The sequence below is a fragment of the Sphaeramia orbicularis genome, chromosome 15 (genome assembly GCF_902148855.1).
Source record: "Sphaeramia orbicularis chromosome 15, fSphaOr1.1, whole genome shotgun sequence".
In the NCBI taxonomy this organism is placed as follows: Eukaryota; Metazoa; Chordata; class Actinopteri; order Kurtiformes; family Apogonidae; genus Sphaeramia; species Sphaeramia orbicularis.
The window spans coordinates 43,152,722-43,172,514 of NC_043971.1; the positions used below are offsets into that span (position 1 = coordinate 43,152,722).

At 48.5% G+C, this 19,793-nt stretch overlaps 1 protein-coding gene across 3 annotated transcripts in view; it reads right to left on the reverse strand.

The window, feature by feature from the left end:
• The window catches only part of LOC115434684 (NACHT, LRR and PYD domains-containing protein 3-like), a 45,195-nt gene that overhangs the window by 16,783 nt on the left and 8,619 nt on the right, over positions 1 to 19,793 (reverse strand). For all 3 annotated transcript variants that reach the window (XM_030156763.1, XM_030156762.1, XM_030156764.1), the window contains 3 exons: positions 18,916 to 19,139; positions 18,228 to 18,481; positions 64 to 1,679 (listed from right to left, as the gene is read on the reverse strand). In XM_030156763.1, coding sequence (XP_030012623.1) covers positions 64 to 1,679; positions 18,228 to 18,481; positions 18,916 to 19,139 — 2,094 coding nt within the window. The remainder of the gene's footprint in view (positions 1 to 63; positions 1,680 to 18,227; positions 18,482 to 18,915; positions 19,140 to 19,793) is intronic.

The following is a 19,793-nucleotide window of genomic DNA, read 5'->3' on the forward strand; positions in this document are numbered from 1 at the left end:
AGATGTTTAAGAAGTGACAAAATCTCACAGATGAATAATATTAATATCCTCATCAGTTCTTACGTAGCCTTTCTGCCTTTCCTCACAGCTGGAATCAGTCTCAGTCGTCCCTCATCTGATGTGTTGTACTTCTTCAGGTCCAACTCATCCAGAACCTCCTCAGACATCTGCAGCATGTCGGCCAGAGCTGAAGACTGGATCTCAGAGAGTTCTTTCTCTGATCTGTTGTCTGACTTCAGGAACTCTTGGATCTCCTGTTGGACTGTTCGGTCGTTCATCTCTATCAGACAGTGGAAGATGTTGATGCTTCTGTCAGGAGAGACATCCTTAGTGTTCATCTCCTTCAGGTTGTCAGTGACTGTGTCTATTGTTTCTGGACTGATCTCTGTTCGACCCAGTAGATCTCCTAAAACTCTTTGGTTGGACTCTAGACAGAGGCCATGAAGGAAACGAATGAACAGGTCCAGGTGACCATTTTCACTTTTGAGGGATTTTTCCATGGCTTTTCTCAGGAAAATACTTAGTGGTGATTCTTCATCGTCTTCCTCTTCTTCCCCCTCCTCCTCTTCTTCTTCTTTTTGTTCTTCTTTTTCTTCTTCTTCTTCTCTTTCTTCTTCTTCCTCCTTCGTCTTCTTCTTCTCCTCATTTCCCAGAAACTCCATTAATATTTCTGTGTTGTTGCTGGTGTAACAGTGGTAGATGTAGACTGCAGCCAGAAACTCCTGAATGCTCAGATGAACAAAGCTGTAGACTGTCTTCTTGAAGATAACGCTCTCTGTTTTGAAGATCTCTGTACAAACTCCTGAGTAAACCAAGGCCTCTGTGACATCCAGACCACACTGCTTCAGGTCTTCTTTGTAAAATATAATGTTTCCCTGTATCAGCTGTTCAAATGCCAATCTACCCAACTTCAGAAGAACTTCACTGTCGACCTCCTTCAGCTTCTCTGGACTGATCTCATGTCCTTCTTGGTACTTCTTCTTCCTCTTTGTCTGGACCATGATGAAGTGTGAGTACAGGTCTGTCAGGGTCTTGGGTAACTCTCCACTCTGGTCTGAAGTCAACATGTGCTCCAGAACTGTATAACTGATCCAGCAGAAGACTGGGATTTGACACATGATGTGAAGGCTGATGGATTTCTTGATGTGTGAGATGATTGTGTTGGACAGATCTTTATCACTGGATCTCCTCCTAAAGTACTTTTCCTTCTGGTCATCAGTGGTGAATCCTTGAACTTCTGTTACCCTGTCAATAAGTGAAGGAGGGATCTGATTGGCTGCTGCAGGTCTGGAAGTTATCCAGATGAGAGCTGATGGAAGCAGGTTCCCCTTGATGACGTTGGTCAACAGTACATTAACTGGTTTCTTCTGTGTGATGTCTGAAACAACCTCACAGTTGTGGAAATCCAGTGAAAGTCTGCTTTCATCCAGGCCGTCGAAGATGAACAGAAGTTTGCAGACACTGATCTGCTCTGCTGTGAGCTTCTGTAATGTTGGATGGAAAAGATGGAGCAGCGCCTGCAGACTGTACTGCTCATCTCTGATCAGGTTCAGCTCTCTGAATGAAAGCAGAACCACTAGACTGATGTCCTGGTTTGCTAAACCCTCTGCCCAGTCCAGAGTGAACTTCAGCACCGAGAAGGTTTTTCCAACTCCAGCGACGCCGCTGGTCAGAACCACTTGTTAATCCTCCGGTACTACCGTGACTCAGCTCTCCGTTTAAATAGGGTCCTGATCTCACGTTACTTAGGCAAGGGTCTTACCCTAGAACGCTAGTCGTTGAGATTACTACTTAAGCTGAACTTAATTTGGAACACTCGCCTGTCTTCTAACTACCTTTAATTCCAACCTCTGCCCCGCTAACTCTGATACCAGAACTGCCAGGAGAAACCCACTCTGTGGTCAGTAATAATACCAGTCCAGTTGGTTTTTGGTAGCTGTTCCACATGGATTAGTGCACTTGTTACATGACAGGTAATAATTTAAAAGCCAGGAAAAATAGGCTTTCGGGACATAATAATGGTAGGTGGATTAAGGCTAAGAAATTTTCAGGACCTTTGTTGTCATGCACACAATGAACCTAACCTTTTACATTCACCAACATAATGTACCACATCGGGAATAAATCAAGGAGAATTTAGAATATACTTTTTATATATTTATTGTAGGCAAATTTAGCAAAGCAAAGCATACACATAAATCATCAATCAATTAATCAATAACATAATCCTCCACTGAACTTCTAAGTTATAAATCATCAACTGGATCATTAACCTTAACTGATTTCTACTTTCCTTACTTCGACCCTGACCACGTTGTAATCTTTAAACCCACAGTTCAGTTCTTTGAGTCCTTGCCAAATTGTCCCAAATGGTTGCCTTGCTTGAGGTCTTCAAGGGAAGAAAAAGGAAAGACCTCTGTTTCCGAATTTAAGGAAAATTTGAGAAAGTTCAAATTTCACTAAAAAATAAAAAATTAATTCAATTTAGATGAAGAACTCATCAGTTTGGCCAAAACTGATGAATCCAATGCTGGGTAAAAGGAAAAAGAATTTAGAAATATAAAAATCCTCTTCTTTTCCAGTCCGGACCAAACAGGGAAAAACCGAATAAACTCCGGTGAACAGCTTCCTTGTTGACAATGTCCCCGTGAAGATGGTAAAAGTCTCTTAAAAGACAATTCTTGTCTTTAAAGTCTTTGATCCGTTGTCTCACAGATGAGATAGGTCTTTGTCTTCAAATCTCGACTCATCGATGCAAAGTTACTCTATCTGGTGAAACCTCCAGCATTATTTGAGAAGTAAGATTAACAACTTAGAAGCCAATCTGCCACACTCTTTTCTGGTCCTAAAAGAGCATAGCTCTAAGTCTAATCTCTACGTGGAACACGTAGGACACCCTCTCCTTCGGAGCGTCTCGTACTTCTGAAAATGCTATAATAGCACTTTAGATTTTAACAGAACTTTAGACTTCCCCCGGCTACACCCAGATGACTTCATCGACAGATGAGTCATATCCAGATGTCTCCGTTGGAACTTCCCTTTCTTTCCAGTTTTGACCAGTTTTGGGTGCGACAGATAGCCGATTGTTTCTCTCACTTCTCTGATTGCGCAACACTTACTGTGTTCATGAAAACATGTCCTGACATGCCCCTGCTCTGCTCTAACATGTCTCAACACATCCCTTTTGCATTCAATGAATCAACATTATTCCATCTTAATCACACTTATTGATTACAATACTTATATCAGTTTAAATTCAACTTAATAAATCAACTCAAATCATCATGTCAATATTATGTTATATTTAATCACTGTCTTTACCCTGGATCGTACGTTCCCACTTTATGCCCATGTCAACCCGAGGAGCCCTACTCCTCTACCTAACTTGACACCCCCTCCTAGAGGTCTAGGGCTCCCGGGTTATACTTATCACTCCGGGGTATCCGGTGCGATCGGGGACCACATCAGCTGGGTTGTGTCAGACCTGACGGAATCCGGCGGAGCCAACAGCTGCAACAGGTCGGGATGATCGGATGGTGGCACCTCCTGGGCCGCCTGAAGCTCCTCCAACTGTCGCTCCAGTTCTGGAAGCCCCGGTTGTTCCTGCTGTGCAGCTCGCTGTGTTATCCGCTCCAACTCAGCTTCCCGCTCATGGAGACGTTGCTCTGCCACCTCGAGCACCCTGTTCATTTCCTCCTGCTCCTCCGCTGATGTTTCCAACAGGATCGGCTCTATCTGCAACGTTGGCGGTTCATCTGCCGGATCCATGGTCTCTGATGCTTCACGACGTTCATCTTGGGTTGGTGTGGCCGGTGGAGGTGGCGGTGGTTCCCTTGAAACCGGATCTGGGATGAATCCTCCGACCAGCAGCCATCGTCCATCTGGGGCGTGGGTCGTGTAGGTCGATCCTCCCGGGAACTGCCATCTCTTGACGTAGACTGGGGTGTAGTCCACGTCCCAGATCACTCGGGTACCCGTCAGCATATCTCTCAGCTGAAGGGAACACCAGGTGGCACGCCCGGTCACCTCCATCAAGGCTATGATGGTAGACGGCACCGTGGGGAAAAATCCAGCATGATTTACATCAGATATGAGGCCTCGTGCCGAACAGGCATGTGGGTCTCGGGAGTAGCAGGTAGCACATTGCCGCCCCTCGTTCGTATCCCACAGCCACTTTGCCTGAGCAAGGGATTTTCGGCACTTGCCACATTTGAGATCTCCCTATTAAAACATAATGATGATTATGGTTACAAGATTTTTCTATTTTTCTCTATTTTTAATGCAGGCTTGTCGCAACACAACTATCTCTCTCCTGTTTCGAGGCTATTCTCTCATTACGCGTCTCTGAGCTAGAAGACTCATTATCGGCGATCTCAACTTGGGTGGAGGTGTCGCTCCACAATTTGTCACGCGCTCCCTGGGGAACAAGGAAGCATACAACATGAACCAGGCCATAATGAGGACAGTGCCCCCATCTACCAACCAGTGCAGGATTGCAAGAATCCCCCAACCTACCCCCCATACTACCACGGCACAAATCCTACGCAACCAAATAGCCCTTCCTTTTGGCTGCAAGGCCATGGCCAGCACGAAGTGGTAAGCTAACAGGGTGATAACAGCAATGGCCTCTAATGCGAGGTCGATCCATCTTGCTGCTCTAAGAAATATTGCTACCGTATCCGTGATCATCCAGATCACCAGGGCTACGGCAGCAATTTGGTCAAACTTCCCACTGGACAATCTCACCCTTCCTAGTAAGTAAGTTACGAACCATGACAGGGTTATGTCCAATTGCTTTTGGAAAAGGTTGGTAGCAATGCACTTCACAGCCCCCAAAACTACGGCCAAGATTCGTAGCGGTTGTCGCAGCGACCAGTTCCCAAGGCAGCAGTACAGAAGCCAAATTCCCTCAAGGATCCAGAGATCCAGCTTAGTCAGCCCGATGGCAGGAGCCTCCTGCTCTCTGGTCCCATTATGAGGGGTAACAAGGTCTGTACTTACGTTTCCATCGCCCACAGGGGTAAAGGAAACCCAAGTTGTATTGCCTTCCGCCATATTTGCCTCTACTCACGGTGGTCACGGGTCGAAATGCCGCGCCCTAACTCGGCGCTGCCGTTTTATACTGCTCTAGCCCCGCCCTCTCTTCCTGGGGCGGTGGCTTCTTACTTCCTCTTTTGCCCTGCTTTTCACTTTAATTTTTAACTGGTTTTTTGATTATTTCCTCTGTTATTCTTTAGATATTCTGCACTTTCTTGAATATATGGCGTTTGCTTAGCATAGCATTCTCTTCATCTTGTCGAAGGCTGGTTCTGGCTGGCTTTCAATCTTCTTAAAGAACCCTCATATTCTCATAATGGTGGTAGGTTTCCCGTAATTCTAATGGGGGATTTTGACCAAGGTAAATCCCTCTCGCTTGACTTCTGGCCTTTCTCTGTGGCTTGGCAGGGAAGAGTTGCCCATAGAAGACATACCAAACTATAAGGGGTAGGTTGGAGATAAATTCTAAAAGACAAAGTCCATCAAGGATGACCCATCCAGGTCCCCAAACACACAGCCACGCCAACTGTGTCCCCCATCCGGCCTCTTGCCTTCTTCGTCTTCTGTTGATCTGGGTGAACTGGTATGATATCAATCCTACCATCACCAGGCACTCCATTACCACGTTCCACCAATAAACGGCTGGGACCCAAATGGCGATAGAGTCCGTCAGCAACCAAGTCAAGAAGATGACCAGTCTTGCTATCCCCACTGGGCTGCTCTTAATCCTTAATCTTCCAACCCAGAAAGTGGCAAACCATGAAGTGGTGTACACCAGTCTACCTCTCCATAGGTTGTCGACCAACACATGGATGACGCCCTCCAGGAAGCTCAAGACCCTTAGGCCTTGGTTGATGTTCCAGCGCCCAGTGCAGCAATACAGGGCCCAGATGAACTGTAAGGCAACGAACTCGAACAGTCCACTGCAGGGTTCTTTTCCTGGAGTAGGTCTACTCGTGTTCTGGGTCAGGTTGCTCATAATAATTTCCTTTTCCATCTTCTCTTCTACTTCACTCAGCCAGACTTTTGCCTTCTCAAAGAGTCAGAGTCTCAGGCCTTGTTTTAATACCAGTTAGGCCTGTATGAGGGGTCTGATTTCCTGGTGAGGGGGTGGAGCTCGGTGTCTAAAGATGGTGAAGGTAGGGATCCAGCGTCGCACCTCCTCCTACGCCATTGTCCCGCCACCAGTCTAATCAGCCCCGGTAGGACTGAGATCAGGATGACAGCTCCCAGTCCTATTAGAAGATATGGTATTATCTTCTTCAACATCCAAATCACTTCGTCCGACAGCGTCTCCACCACCGACTCGACCACGCCAAGGACCTCTTTGGGGACTTCCATAACTCCATCAGCTAGGGCCTTCCCATACAGCTCTGCTATTGAACAATCATGTCCATTACACTGCTGCCAGTGTTCTTGTGGTTCTTCACACGTCCCCTTATTGTACATCTTGTTGGGCCCAACCCATTCAAAGCCTTCTACTTCTTTTCCTTCACACAGACCTTGTCTGAAAGCATGTCCCTCCAGCCTGGTCATCTCAGCTTGATTAACTGGGGGAATCACACTTCCAGTTGGGTTGGTTCTTGTTACCATAATTCCCTTCAAGGCTCTTTTACAGCTTTGTAACCAGCGGAGCGACTTCCGGATCCATCTCCTTTGCTTCAGCCGGACCTTGGTCAGGTCGTCTGTCAGGTGTATGTCTGTCAGGGTCCAATTTGTCCCTTGTTGGAATGACTCCGGTGCACCACGGTACCATCCATCACAGGATTCTTTCCACTTTGTGAGCTGGCCACATGGTCTTCGCGCCAGCTCTATGTGACAGGTTGTATTGGTCCGGTCACATCTCATCTTCCAAGGACGTGGCGACAGGGTCACTGCTGGCCTCAGCCCCGTCCAGTCGAACCAGTCGGCGATTCCATCTGCCGCTGAGTAGACAGTTGCCACATACTGATACTTCACCCAATAATTCTTTGTCAATCCCAGGCACGGCAGTACCCAGGCCCTCAGCTCTGCTTCTTGTAACCCCCACCATGGGCGTGAAGTATCTGGCTGTATCCACACCAATGGCCACTGCTCCAGGATTCCTTTGAGGGTCCCTTTCTGCAGATGTCTCGTGCAGTTGTAGGTCCAACCACCCGAACTCCAGGCATCCACTTGCCAAATATCACATCTTGGCGAAGCCCAACCGTAGGACTTGGTGGGCTCAAACTCATAGTCTCGACCATGTAGTCCGTCATACATCCTCCTCACCGCACATCGGTCGATTTTAGCAAAATCTCCTTTAGGGACGGACCACAAGTCCTCGGGCTTGGGTAACCTTTGAATATACATCTGCGTGTGATAGGGGCCCGCCACCCAACCTGGATATGTCTGTGTGACCCCTGCGAGCCTGAAGTGGGTCACCCTTCTTTCCCATACCCACGGCAGAGTCTTGTTCAGCCAGTCCTCGATGTAGATGCTCTCCGCATCCGGGGGAGTCATCTCATAGCCAGGAGTTGATTCATATACTTGACTCACGACCAGGTAAGATTCTCCATCGCAGGTGATGGGGCCCATGTTCCATAAACACGGGTCCAGCTGCCTTGCCTTGGTCTCGATGCAGGTCTTGATCCGTTGCTCCAGGACCATAGACAGGTTCCTCAGCTGGTCTGGTAGGGTGCGCTGCTCCTCTGTTGGTTCAGGTTCCTCGTCACCATTTTTCTTGTTCGTGTCTTCTTTTCTTTTTGGACAGAGTCTTGAGATATCCCAAGTCAGGGATAATAAATTCTTTTCTTAGGGGGAATGCTAGTTCTTGCGAACATTGTCTTCTCAGCTTCATTATCTCCATAATTATTTACAATATTTACAGTTCTTTTCTTACTGCTGTGATGACTTACTCTTTTTCTCCCTTGAGGGTTGATTGTTTCCTCAAGGCTATACCCCCTAACTTATGCCAAAAGCTCTTCTTCTTTATCTTTCTCTGCTCTCTCGGATTCCCTGGGTCCTCCGCTGCCAACCGTATGTCAGCTCCCACCGAATATACCCCCTTCAGTGGAACCACCACTGCTTGTACCGTCAGCTCTACTGCAATCGTCTGCTCTGGATGAGGAGGCGTGGCCACTCTGGATGTCACTTCGCCTGGGCCTGGTGGGACTCCCCCTCCTCGAAAATCTTCTGGTGAAACCAGGAATTTTCGAGTTTTCGTCTTGATTTTGGCTAGGGAATTCCCGTACTGGTCCAGTGCTGTGGCCCAGCAATGCAGTCCGGTCCGCCTCAGGCCATCTTCCCCTGGGACTTCCCCCGAGTCCTGTAGTGGAACGTCTTTATCCTCATAGATTCCTTCTATGAGGTGACTCCACGTTGTGAGCTCCCACTGTGAATCAGTGTTCCTATCTCCCGTTCCACCCCCTGATGCTCCTGGATCTGGTGCATCACTCAGGATTAGTTGGGCCTCATTTCTGGTTAACGGTCCATCCACGAGTACCCTAAAAGCCGGGTAGACTGGAAAAGCCCCTGGCTCAGGTGATTCCCCAGGTATGCCCCAACCAGGAATCCAGTTACTGCGCACGACCCCTCTCCATCTTTTTCTCTGTCCTTCCATTCGGCTGCTTTCGGCTCCGGATGACTCGGGAGGTTCTTTTGGTGGCTGCAGGGACTCGATGGGGTCCAAGAAACGCCGCACTTGCCATCCGTCAGCTTCCGCTGCTTGGACCATGCGTCCTGCTCGCTTCAGGAGTCTGCAGTCATTACAGTCCAGCAACCTTTCTCCATCCCATCGGCAATGGCAGTGGTTATCCTCCCCCGCAATCTCATTCACCACCCACACGGCGATGAATCTGATCCGTGGCAACATTGTCATCCGACATTTTCCGCATACATGTGCATCCAAAACTTTCACTGGTTTAGGGTGCTGTTCTTTAAGCTCTCTGGCATCCTCTTGGAACCGCACCGGCTTGTGTCTTCCCGGGCCAGTCCATAGCACTGTTAATGTGGTGGGTCTCAAGCACACCACACAACTATTTATCAACTTAGTCCATTGTATGTGCTCAGGTTCTTGTAAAAGTGTTGATCTTCTTGCTTGTTTCAAAGTTTCTAGGGCTCTGCCTACATAGAGTCCTTTGGTACTGCGTTTAGTGACAACCACCCCTTTAATAGTGGCCAATCTAACGAAGGGTGGTAGGCCTTGTGTGCTATTGGCCATGGTTTCCAGTCCCCAATATCCGTTTAGCCAGAAACTGGCTTCAGCTGCTCTATTCCTTGGATTCCGGACTTCTTTAACTGTACAGTGTTTCTATCTAATATCTTGACTACTATGTCATTTCTATCGTACTTGGCTTTCACCGCTGCCCCTGCTGGGTGATACTGAGCTTTAAGCCATACTTGTTGTCCCACACTGAATCTGTTACTTGGGTTTGACTCCTGGTGGCTTGGCTCATTGTCCCTCCCAGTTTTCTCTGCTCTGAAGGGGCGTTGGTTTAGTTCCTCTGAGGGGGAGGGCCTTCCCTTCCGACGTCGGTTGTTCAGGGTCTCCGCCAGCTCACAGGTCCTTGTACTCCAATCCTTTCCATTGGCATTCTTCCCAATCCAATTTTTCACCAGCCCAATGGTCCTTTCTGCCACGCCGTTCGCCTGCGGTGTGTAGGGCGGTGAATACGTCCTTATTACCCCCTTTTCTCGACACCATCGGTCTACTGTGGCATTTCTGAAATGTGTCCCATTGTCCGTCCTAAGCTCCTTTGGCACTCCCAAGCAAGCACACGTTGCTTCTAACATGCCGACCACGCTATTTCCATTAGCTTGTCTCAGTGGCTTCGTGACCACGAAGCCTGACATAGAGTCCACCAGCACCAGCAGGTACTTTTCACCTTTCGCCCCTGTCACTCCCATGGGTCCTGCCACATCCATGCAGATTGATCCCCATGGTATGGTGCTTTTAATAGTGAGACCGCCGCTCCGCTGTCCTCTCCGTCCTGCGTTGTATCTACAGCACAACTCACAGTTCCTCAGGACTCGGCGCACCTCACCTCCCGGAATCCAGAGCTGCTGATCTTCCAGTTCCCTGCGCGTTGGGTCAGCGCCCGCATGGCCTAGTGCCTCATGCACTGCCATCGTCACCCCCTCCACGCAGTCTCTCGGGACGACTTTCCCCCTGGGTGTAGTCTCCCATTTTTCCTTACCGACAACGACAACTTTTCTCAACTGGACGAAACGATCCACCTCGTCGTTCCCTTGCCAGTGAGGACCTTCTCTGGTGTGTGCCCTTTGGTGCACCGCCACAAGGTCAATATTCAGTCTCAGTTCTGCAATCTTTTTCCACAGATCATCATGCGCAACTTTCTTTCCTTTTGCTGTCTCAAAGCCATTCTCCTCCCAGATGGCGAGGTCTTCCAATAAGGCTTGAACACAATAATGGCTGTCAGAAATGAGCTTGGCCCGTTTGATCTTTCGGCGCTCAAGCTCTAGTAGCCCTTCTAACACGGCTGTCACTTCTCCTGCTTGGGCGCTACCAGACGCCTTTCCTTTTGTCTGGCACGTTCTTTATCCCCTTGCTTGAGGATGTAGCCCCAATAAGCTGCGTGGTCGGGTCCCTTCTTGGACCCATCTGTATAGAGTGTCCACTCTATTGGCTCCTCCGGCTTGCCCGGTACTGGTGCAGCTTTCGATGGTCCGGGTCGCTCCGGGCCGATCTCTAAGTCTGGGTCCAGTAAAATGTCCTCCCAACGTCCCCACCGGGCGTTGGTCGCTTTCGTGCTTTCAAGAGTAGCTTTCCGAAGGAACCGATGAACTTGACTCTGGGTGATGACTCTAATATCCTGTCCCTGTGCCAAGTCCTTCAAGGCGCTCCAATAGCGGGCCAGGACAGCTAACTCTCTCTCCTCCGGAGGAAATTTAGTTTCCGTCGGGGTAAGAGTATAGCTCCAAAGAGCCACTAGTCCACCGCCCTCGTTGCTGACTCTCACCATGGTGTTGTCATCTTCACAGGCGATTTCTGCTATTAACCTCACTGTATGGCTTCTTGGCTCAAGCTTGGAAGCTCCCTGGATAGCTTTTCTCAGGTCTTCCAGGTTTTGTTGGTCTGTAGCAGTCCATATCCACGTCAGGCCTTGTGGATCGTCTACTTTCCTGAGCTTGGCGTACAGGGGTTTAGCATACTTTTGGTAGCCTGGAACATGGTCTCTTACATAATTGAAAAGTCCCATTATCCTTTGCAGTTCATTCAGGGAACCTGGCGGCTCAACCTGCTCAATCTTCTTTCTGTAGTCTGCTGATAGACCTAGGTCGTCGGAGATTTCAAACCCCAAGTAGTTCACTTGATGCTTTCCAAATTGACATTTCTTTAAGTTGAGTTTCAAGCCTGCAGCCTGTAGTTTTTCTACTACCTTCCGCAGTCTCTCCAGGTGCTCTCCCTCGGTGTCATCGGCAATGAACACGTCGTCGATATACACCGTGGCATCCAATCCTTCCAGGATGTCCATTACTGCTGACTGGAACACATTAGGCGAATTCTTAAACCCTTGTGGCAGTCTTGTCCATACGTATGCTCGTCCTTTATGGGTAAAAGCGGTTTTGGCCTGCGAAGCCTTGGCAAGTCTCAAGGAGAAAAACCCGTTTGCCAAGTCAATGCAGGATTTGAAGGGCTTCAATTTCAAGGTTTTCAGTGTCCCTTGTGGGTTGATGAGGCTTGCTCTATTAGCCACAGTCCTCCGGTTGAGTGCTTTGAAGTTGATGACTGGTCTCCATCCTCCTCCGGCCGACTCTGGTTTCTTAACAGCTTGGATTGGGCTGTTGGTGATGGGGTTAGGCTCTTCACGTATAACCCCCAGAAAACTCAGTTCATTCACTATCAAATCCATTTCTTTCAGCGCCTCAGGGTTCAGTGGGTACTGTCGCACTGGGGGGTGCACGCCACCCTCTATTACGTGTACGTACTTCTCCCCTAAGTCCCCACAGTCATTTTTGAAATGGGCTACCTTGGCACTGTTAATGATGTCTCTTAATCTGGCTTTTCCTGTTTCAGAAAAGTCAGACTCGGCAACCTTTTGCTCTGTTACCTCAGGGACATTTACTGGCTTGTACCACGTCCTTGCAGCCGGTTCACTTATTCCGCGATGCAATTGGATTAACTTCGCACTCAAAATCTGCAATCGACACTGGATCTTCTCAGGTTGAAAAGTCTTGTCATATAAAAGTTTCATGTCATGTAGGGAAAGCAGGTCATACTTTCCCAATGCCCAAACAATCCCTTTCCAGATTCCATAAGGAATACTGGTGATAGTCCCATCAGCCAACTGTACTTTCAGGTGTCCTTTAGGTGTCAGGTTTCTGCGGGTCATCGACACCTGTGCCCCGGTATCTACCAGATAGGGTACTCCATCCACATTGGAGTAGATCTCATCTCCGACCTGGTAACCGTGCTCCATAATGACCCGCCGACCGTCTGCCATTACTTCTGCTGCCCTCCGGTAGCCCCGGCATCCCGGGACTCTCGAAGGGCTCGTCTCTGCTCAGGCGTCAGTTTCTGATATTCTTCATAAGGGATGTAAGGAGTTTTACTTTTTTGGGGTCGTTCCGCTGGTGGGCCCGGCGGTCTAATGCTCCCTTGCGGAGGGTTGCCTGGTGGCCCCCTTGGCGGCATCCGCTGCTGCTGCTGAAACTGCTGTGGTGGTCTCGATGCTCTGCTCTGCGGCTGTTGAGGCAGTCTTGGTGTCGGCTGCTCTCCTGGTCCACGTTGACTGCGTTGGTGGCTCTCCGCTCGTCTTTCCTCCTCGAAGCGTCTTCTGAGATCCCATCTCTTCACGACTTCGCCGATTTGCCCCTCCGATATTGTGTCAGCATCTAGGAGGTAGAAGTCCATCTCATTCTTCAGCCCTTTCGTGAGTCTTTTCAGGACCCGCAGCTTGCATTCACTGGGCAGGGCTCTGCTCAGGTTATGCCAAACCTGGGTGAGAGTGTGTCCCTCGTTCAACTTAGCGCGGGCCCGTTCAATTTGTACATCTTCGTCATTCGCTTCTTCGAGGACCAATCGTTTGTAATGTTGTTCCGCCGTGCTGTCGGGCTCGAGCGGTTCTCGGGTGACGCTGGACAGCCACGACCGCCTTGCTTCTTCGTTTGTAGTATTAGCTCTCACTAGTAGCCAGGTCTGTTTCAGGTACTCTCGCAGAGACTGTCCTGGCTCCTTTGGGGGAACTGTCATCTTGAGCTTCTTCAGCTCCCCTATGGCTGGACCTGTTGCGATGGTTGACTGCTCCAGGACTCTCCCCAATGGGGGTTCCTCATACCTGACTGGCGCCAGCCGTCGGTCGGGCTGCTGTGCTCCTAGACCCCCTTGTCGATCTTGTAACGTCTCTTCCTCTTCATCATCGCTCCCGGACACCACTGTTCTCTCTTTTTCCAATGTAATTTTAGCATGTTTCTTTGCCGCTGTCTTGAGGCACCGAAGCATCACATCGTACCCCACTGTCGTGAACCCCACTCTGAAGGGGTCAGTCAGATCAGTACAGTTTCTCAAGGAAGGGTAGGAGGGAGCCATCAGAAAATTGGCCCACTCCTTGCCCTTCGCTGTAACTGACAGTGTCCACTTTTCTTCCAATGAATCCCTCCATGCATGCGGGATTTCATGGTCAGTTTGGCCTGCCTCAGGGACGTATGCTTTTCTACCATCTTTTGTTTCTAAGAACCCCATGGTTGGGTCCTTAGCCAGCCTTTCTGATGCTGTGAACACATTGAGCAGGGGAACCTTCTTTTTATTTCCCTTTCTTTTTCCATACCTCACGTCCCTGAGCTGAGTGGGATTATCCACTGCGGCTGAGGCATAGGTCTCACTCTCGGGATCGGATGATGGGTCTTCACCCGAGAGTTCCCCATCTTCCTCCGACTGTGCCGCTCCCTCCGGTGCTGCTGAGTTGGCTGGCGATGATGGTGGGGCCGCCGGGGGTTGTTCCAGCTGAATCGATTTTCTGGGTGTTCGTTGGTCTCCTCGTTGTACTGGGGCCGTCGGTGCGTCCAGGAACTCCGTGATTCCCGTTGGTAGGGGCGTCCATGGAGTACCAAACGTGGGTTTTGCCGATCCTGTCGGCGGTATCGTTGACAGGTGGTGGTCCCTGATTGTCGATGGATCAGGGTGCCCGAAGGTTACCTCAGCTGGCTGTTCAGTCCTCCCACTCGCCCTCGTGGATGTCGGCGTGGAAGTCTTCCTTTCCCTCATGGGCTTTGAGATGGTTACTGATAGCCCCGGGGTGGGTTTTGGCTCTGGGGGTGCTTCCTCCATATCCCCGGCCCCCATCACCTTCTGGGTGGCCATGGTTTGCCACTTCTGCCTCTGCTTCTCTGAAGTGACAATCACCACCTCTCTCAAGTTGGACCATAGGTTCCGGCCCATGAGATGGATCTGCCCTGCTTTCAGTGCCGCGTCCTCAGCCTCCATCCAGGGGAATGTTCCGGACTGTAGCCCCTCGACCGGCAGCACCACTCTCCTGAATTGCTGTTCACTAGCAAACTGCAGGGCCTGGCCTAGGGCGTCGACCAATATTTCTTTATATCTTTGCGGCCGATCGTTGATGCTGCACTGCTCCAACGGGACGTGGATGAATCCGTAATAGCCGGTAGACCCCCCGCTGGTTAATCTCATAATGGAAGTCCCATCTCTTGTTGGTTTACTTGTCTTTCTTACTTCTTTTAACTCTTCACTGTAGTCTTTTCCAGCATTCTCTAGCAGATTATGTCGAAACTTCTTATCTCGTGGTTTATAGTTTTCACCTACAATGAAAACCAGTCCATGGGCTTGCAGATCCCATGGTTGTCCTGTATAATTATACAGGAACAAACCTGCTGGGCTTCTTATCTTGGGTACCCCGCTGTCCATGGGTGGCAAAGTGGGCAGCCATTCGACACACCGTCGCGTCTCCTCCGCTGTTCCTCCAAAGACTGGCAGCATTGGCTCCCGTCCGCTGGGTGGAAAAACAGCCTTCAGGCCGCGCTCGTGCTCCTGCTTGGGCAGCTGAAGCAAGGCACTGGTATGGAGGGGCATCCGCATTCCCGTGCTCCCGAAGCTTGGCTTGGGTAGTGCCGATTGCCCCTCAAACAGTCCTTCACCCCGTTTATACTGGTTGAGTACCTTCTTTGCCAAATTTGGTGTTTCCATATTCAGCTCTAGCGGTAGTCTCGTGCGCTCAGAGATGTCGTCCCATTCTGCCGATGCCGACTCGAACGAGACTTCAGAGTCACCATCCCTCAGCTCGGTGGCATAGCTTCTCAAGCTTTCTCCGTCGTTGTCTAGCTGTATTACATGGTCTTGATATTGGGCCAGCTTCTCCAGCAACTGGTAGTGGTCTCGGTAACGATTGGCTGCTTTCACCTTCTGCTTTATGGTCACCCTCTGGAGCCCGGCTTCTTTGGCAAGCATCTTTATAATTGAATCAAAATTCTTTTGTGGACTTATCAAGGTTGCTGCTCCCTCAAACGGACCTGACTCGGGAAGCAGAACCCGTATAGCCCATTCTATCCAGTCTCTAATGTCTTTCTTGGTACTGGCCGTATCAGGTGATCTCACCACCTTCACAGCAATGTTGTCTCGTAATTTAGGTGTGGTGTATTCTCCACGCTGAGAAATATCATCACACACCTTGGTCATACAGTCTTCTACCGAGCTACGGCCACTTCGCTCGTAGACATGGACCCGGATGGTGTCGTCCCAGAACCTCCATCCTTGTCCCCACGGAATGATGTGGAAGTAGACTCCGATGCTCTCCTTCTGGGATCCCGCGTCGTCCTCTTCATCCGATGTCGCCGCAGGGTCCCCCAGGTCTCCTTCGTCCGGCGGCAGTGGGTGAAGCTCGGATGTCGTCCGTGGCGGTGGTTGCCCCTCGACCCTCTGCGTAGACGCTGCACCTTCTCTGGAGCCCCCTCCTCCCGTCGATGGCGTGGGGTCAGGTGTCGGCTGCGGCGGCGGTTGCTCCTCAGTCCTCGATGCAGATGGATGTCCCTGTTCTGCTGCCGGTGATGAGGGTCCCCCGCTCTGCTGGTCCGACGTCCCTGGTCCCGGTCCCTCCATCGCTGGGGTTCTCTCTGGTGGATGATCTGTGTTTGGGGGGCGAGGATCTCCCCCCTCTGCCATCTCTGCGTTGTCGATTGCCGGGCTGCACCACTCCTAACCCCCTTAGTACCTCGGGGCAAGAGAGGAGAGGTGTCAGCTGGTTGGGTTTCTCCGCAGAGTCGACTGCTTCTCCCTAGTCTCGAAGATCTCAGCGACTGCTGCTGCCACGCCCGTTGCTGCCTCTTCTCCGCAGACTTGGTACGTGGAAGGGGCAGTTATGCTCCTCTCAACTGCCCCGCCCTTCTGGGTCCTGGTGTCATCAGGATCACAATGCCTTTCGCCAGGCCGCGCCCAGAAGTCCTTCGGGGATCTCACACGACCAGTAGTCTCCTGACCACCGGTTTATTCTTTGTCGGGACCCCGAATCCTTTCTTCGTTCGGAACTAGTCCCATCTGGGGTGCCACGTGTTAATCCTCCGGTACTACCGTGACTCAGCTCTCCGTTTAAATAGGGTCCTGATCTCACGTTACTTAGGCAAGGGTCTTACCCTAGAACGCTAGTCGTTGAGATTACTACTTAAGCTGAACTTAATTTGGAACACTCGCCTGTCTTCTAACTACCTTTAATTCCAACCTCTGCCCCGCTAACTCTGATACCAGAACTGCCAGGAGAAACCCACTCTGTGGTCAGTAATAATACCAGTCCAGTTGGTTTTTGGTAGCTGTTCCACATGGATTAGTGCACTTGTTACATGACAGGTAATAATTTAAAAGCCAGGAAAAATAGGCTTTCGGGACATAATAATGGTAGGTGGATTAAGGCTAAGAAATTTTCAGGACCTTTGTTGTCATGCACACAATGAACCTAACCTTTTACATTCACCAACATAATGTACCACATCGGGAATAAATCAAGGAGAATTTAGAATATACTTTTTATATATTTATTGTAGGCAAATTTAGCAAAGCAAAGCATACACATAAATCATCAATCAATTAATCAATAACATAATCCTCCACTGAACTTCTAAGTTATAAATCATCAACTGGATCATTAACCTTAACTGATTTCTACTTTCCTTACTTCGACCCTGACCACGTTGTAATCTTTAAACCCACAGTTCAGTTCTTTGAGTCCTTGCCAAATTGTCCCAAATGGTTGCCTTGCTTGAGGTCTTCAAGGGAAGAAAAAGGAAAGACCTCTGTTTCCGAATTTAAGGAAAATTTGAGAAAGTTCAAATTTCACTAAAAAATAAAAAATTAATTCAATTTAGATGAAGAACTCATCAGTTTGGCCAAAACTGATGAATCCAATGCTGGGTAAAAGGAAAAGAATTTAGAAATATAAAAATCCTCTTCTTTTCCAGTCCGGACCAAACAGGGAAAAACCGAATAAACTCCGGTGAACAGCTTCCTTGTTGACAATGTCCCCGTGAAGATGGTAAAAGTCTCTTAAAAGACAATTCTTGTCTTTAAAGTCTTTGATCCGTTGTCTCACAGATGAGATAGGTCTTTGTCTTCAAATCTCGACTCATCGATGCAAAGTTACTCTATCTGGTGAAACCTCCAGCATTATTTGAGAAGTAAGATTAACAACTTAGAAGCCAATCTGCCACACTCTTTTCTGGTCCTAAAAGAGCATAGCTCTAAGTCTAATCTCTACGTGGAACACGTAGGACACCCTCTCCTTCGGAGCGTCTCGTACTTCTGAAAATGCTATAATAGCACTTTAGATTTTAACAGAACTTTAGACTTCCCCCGGCTACACCCAGATGACTTCATCGACAGATGAGTCATATCCAGATGTCTCCGTTGGAACTTCCCTTTCTTTCCAGTTTTGACCAGTTTTGGGTGCGACAGATAGCCGATTGTTTCTCTCACTTCTCTGATTGCGCAACACTTACTGTGTTCATGAAAACATGTCCTGACATGCCCCTGCTCTGCTCTAACATGTCTCAACACATCCCTTTTGCATTCAATGAATCAACATTATTCCATCTTAATCACACTTATTGATTACAATACTTATATCAGTTTAAATTCAACTTAATAAATCAACTCAAATCATCATGTCAATATTATGTTATATTTAATCACTGTCTTTACCCTGGATCGTACGTTCCCACTTTATGCCCATGTCAACCCGAGGAGCCCTACTCCTCTACCTAACTTGACACACTCTGATGGGCTTCTGTTGGTCACGTAGGGCTTTGAAGATGTCCTGACACCTGATTGGTTTGTCGTAGATGATCTTCTTCTTCTTGTACACTGTCTCCAGCGTCCTCACCTCATGTTGGGTATTAACGTCTTCACTCTGTCCCTCTGTGATGTAGAGCTCAGTGTAGATCCGGTTTAGACGGATTCTACTTCCTGCTTCATCAGTTCCTTCAGTCACACATTCACATCTGCTCTTCAGACTGAGCTTATGTTTATCTGAAATGAACAACAAAACATTTTATATACAGTGACACAAAGTGACTAGACAAAAGGTTGGAGAACACATACTTGGACATAGAACATCTGAGCAGGACAACGGACACAAACAGTAGTAATTTCAGTCCATTTTTTTTTGCTAAAACTCTTCATTAAAGCTGACAGACTGCCCTCTAAACACATGTTGAATGTTCATTTAAAATCCATTGAGATGTTCAATGTGTTTCACTGTTCAAATACTTCTGACCTGATCTAACATCTTGAATTTACACAGAATCAGAGTCACTTTTCTGGGCCTCGACTAAAATAAGAACTTCATTGTATAAGAACATGTCAAGTGACATGTGACCGGTTATGACGTAGAATTAGTGAGTGTTGGACACAGGTTATGTTTTCAGATATGATATTGTGTCCAAATACATGTCCAGTCTTACTTTGTACAGTGTTGTCTATCTGTGGTCCAGTTCTGGTTCTGGATGTTTCTTGACACTGGGGACAGGACGAGTCTCCTGATGAACTAAACTGGTCCCAGTATGAAGTGATGCACTGTCTACAGAACCAGTGTCCACAGCTGCTACAGACTGGACCACCCAGGACCTCCTGACACAAAGAACAGGATGCTGGGTCCACTTCAGGATCAGGAGTCCTCTTCCTGTCTCTGTGGATGTCAACACATTCTTTAACAACACAACATCAGCAGTGACTGAACAGCAGGTCATCAGACACATGCAGATCTTTAAATCCTTCTCTATGTTCTTCCGTCACCATCACCCTGAGATCACCTCATACATATGGATCATATCTCAACATGTGAGATATGACACTTATAGCAGAAACAGTGTATGATGATGACCTGAAAGTCGGATTCATCAAAAAGGAAAGTTTTTAGCAGACTCTTAAAGCTGCAGTATGTAGGAATTATGTTCTAAGTAATTGTAAATTTGCCTTGACTGTCACCAGACATGAAAGAATCATGTCCATTTCAAATACTGATATCACTGACAGTAGTAGTCCAGCCAGAATATTTGCAGTTGAAAAGCTCAGTGTCAGCCCTGAAATGATGTTTATGTTGACATTGTGTGTTTTGATCTGAGGCTCCGCCCATCACCTGTCTGCTAATCACAGAGTCAGAAGCCTTTCAGCATCCAGGTTGCCAGATCCCCGTGGGCTGCAGCTGGAACATTTCTGATCACAAATGTCTGACGTTATTAAACCTAAAAGGACTCTTGTTATTCCCAAATACATCGTGACAAAGTGAGAAATAAACAAGGAGATGTATAGAAGATGATTCAGAAACATGGAGACGACTGAA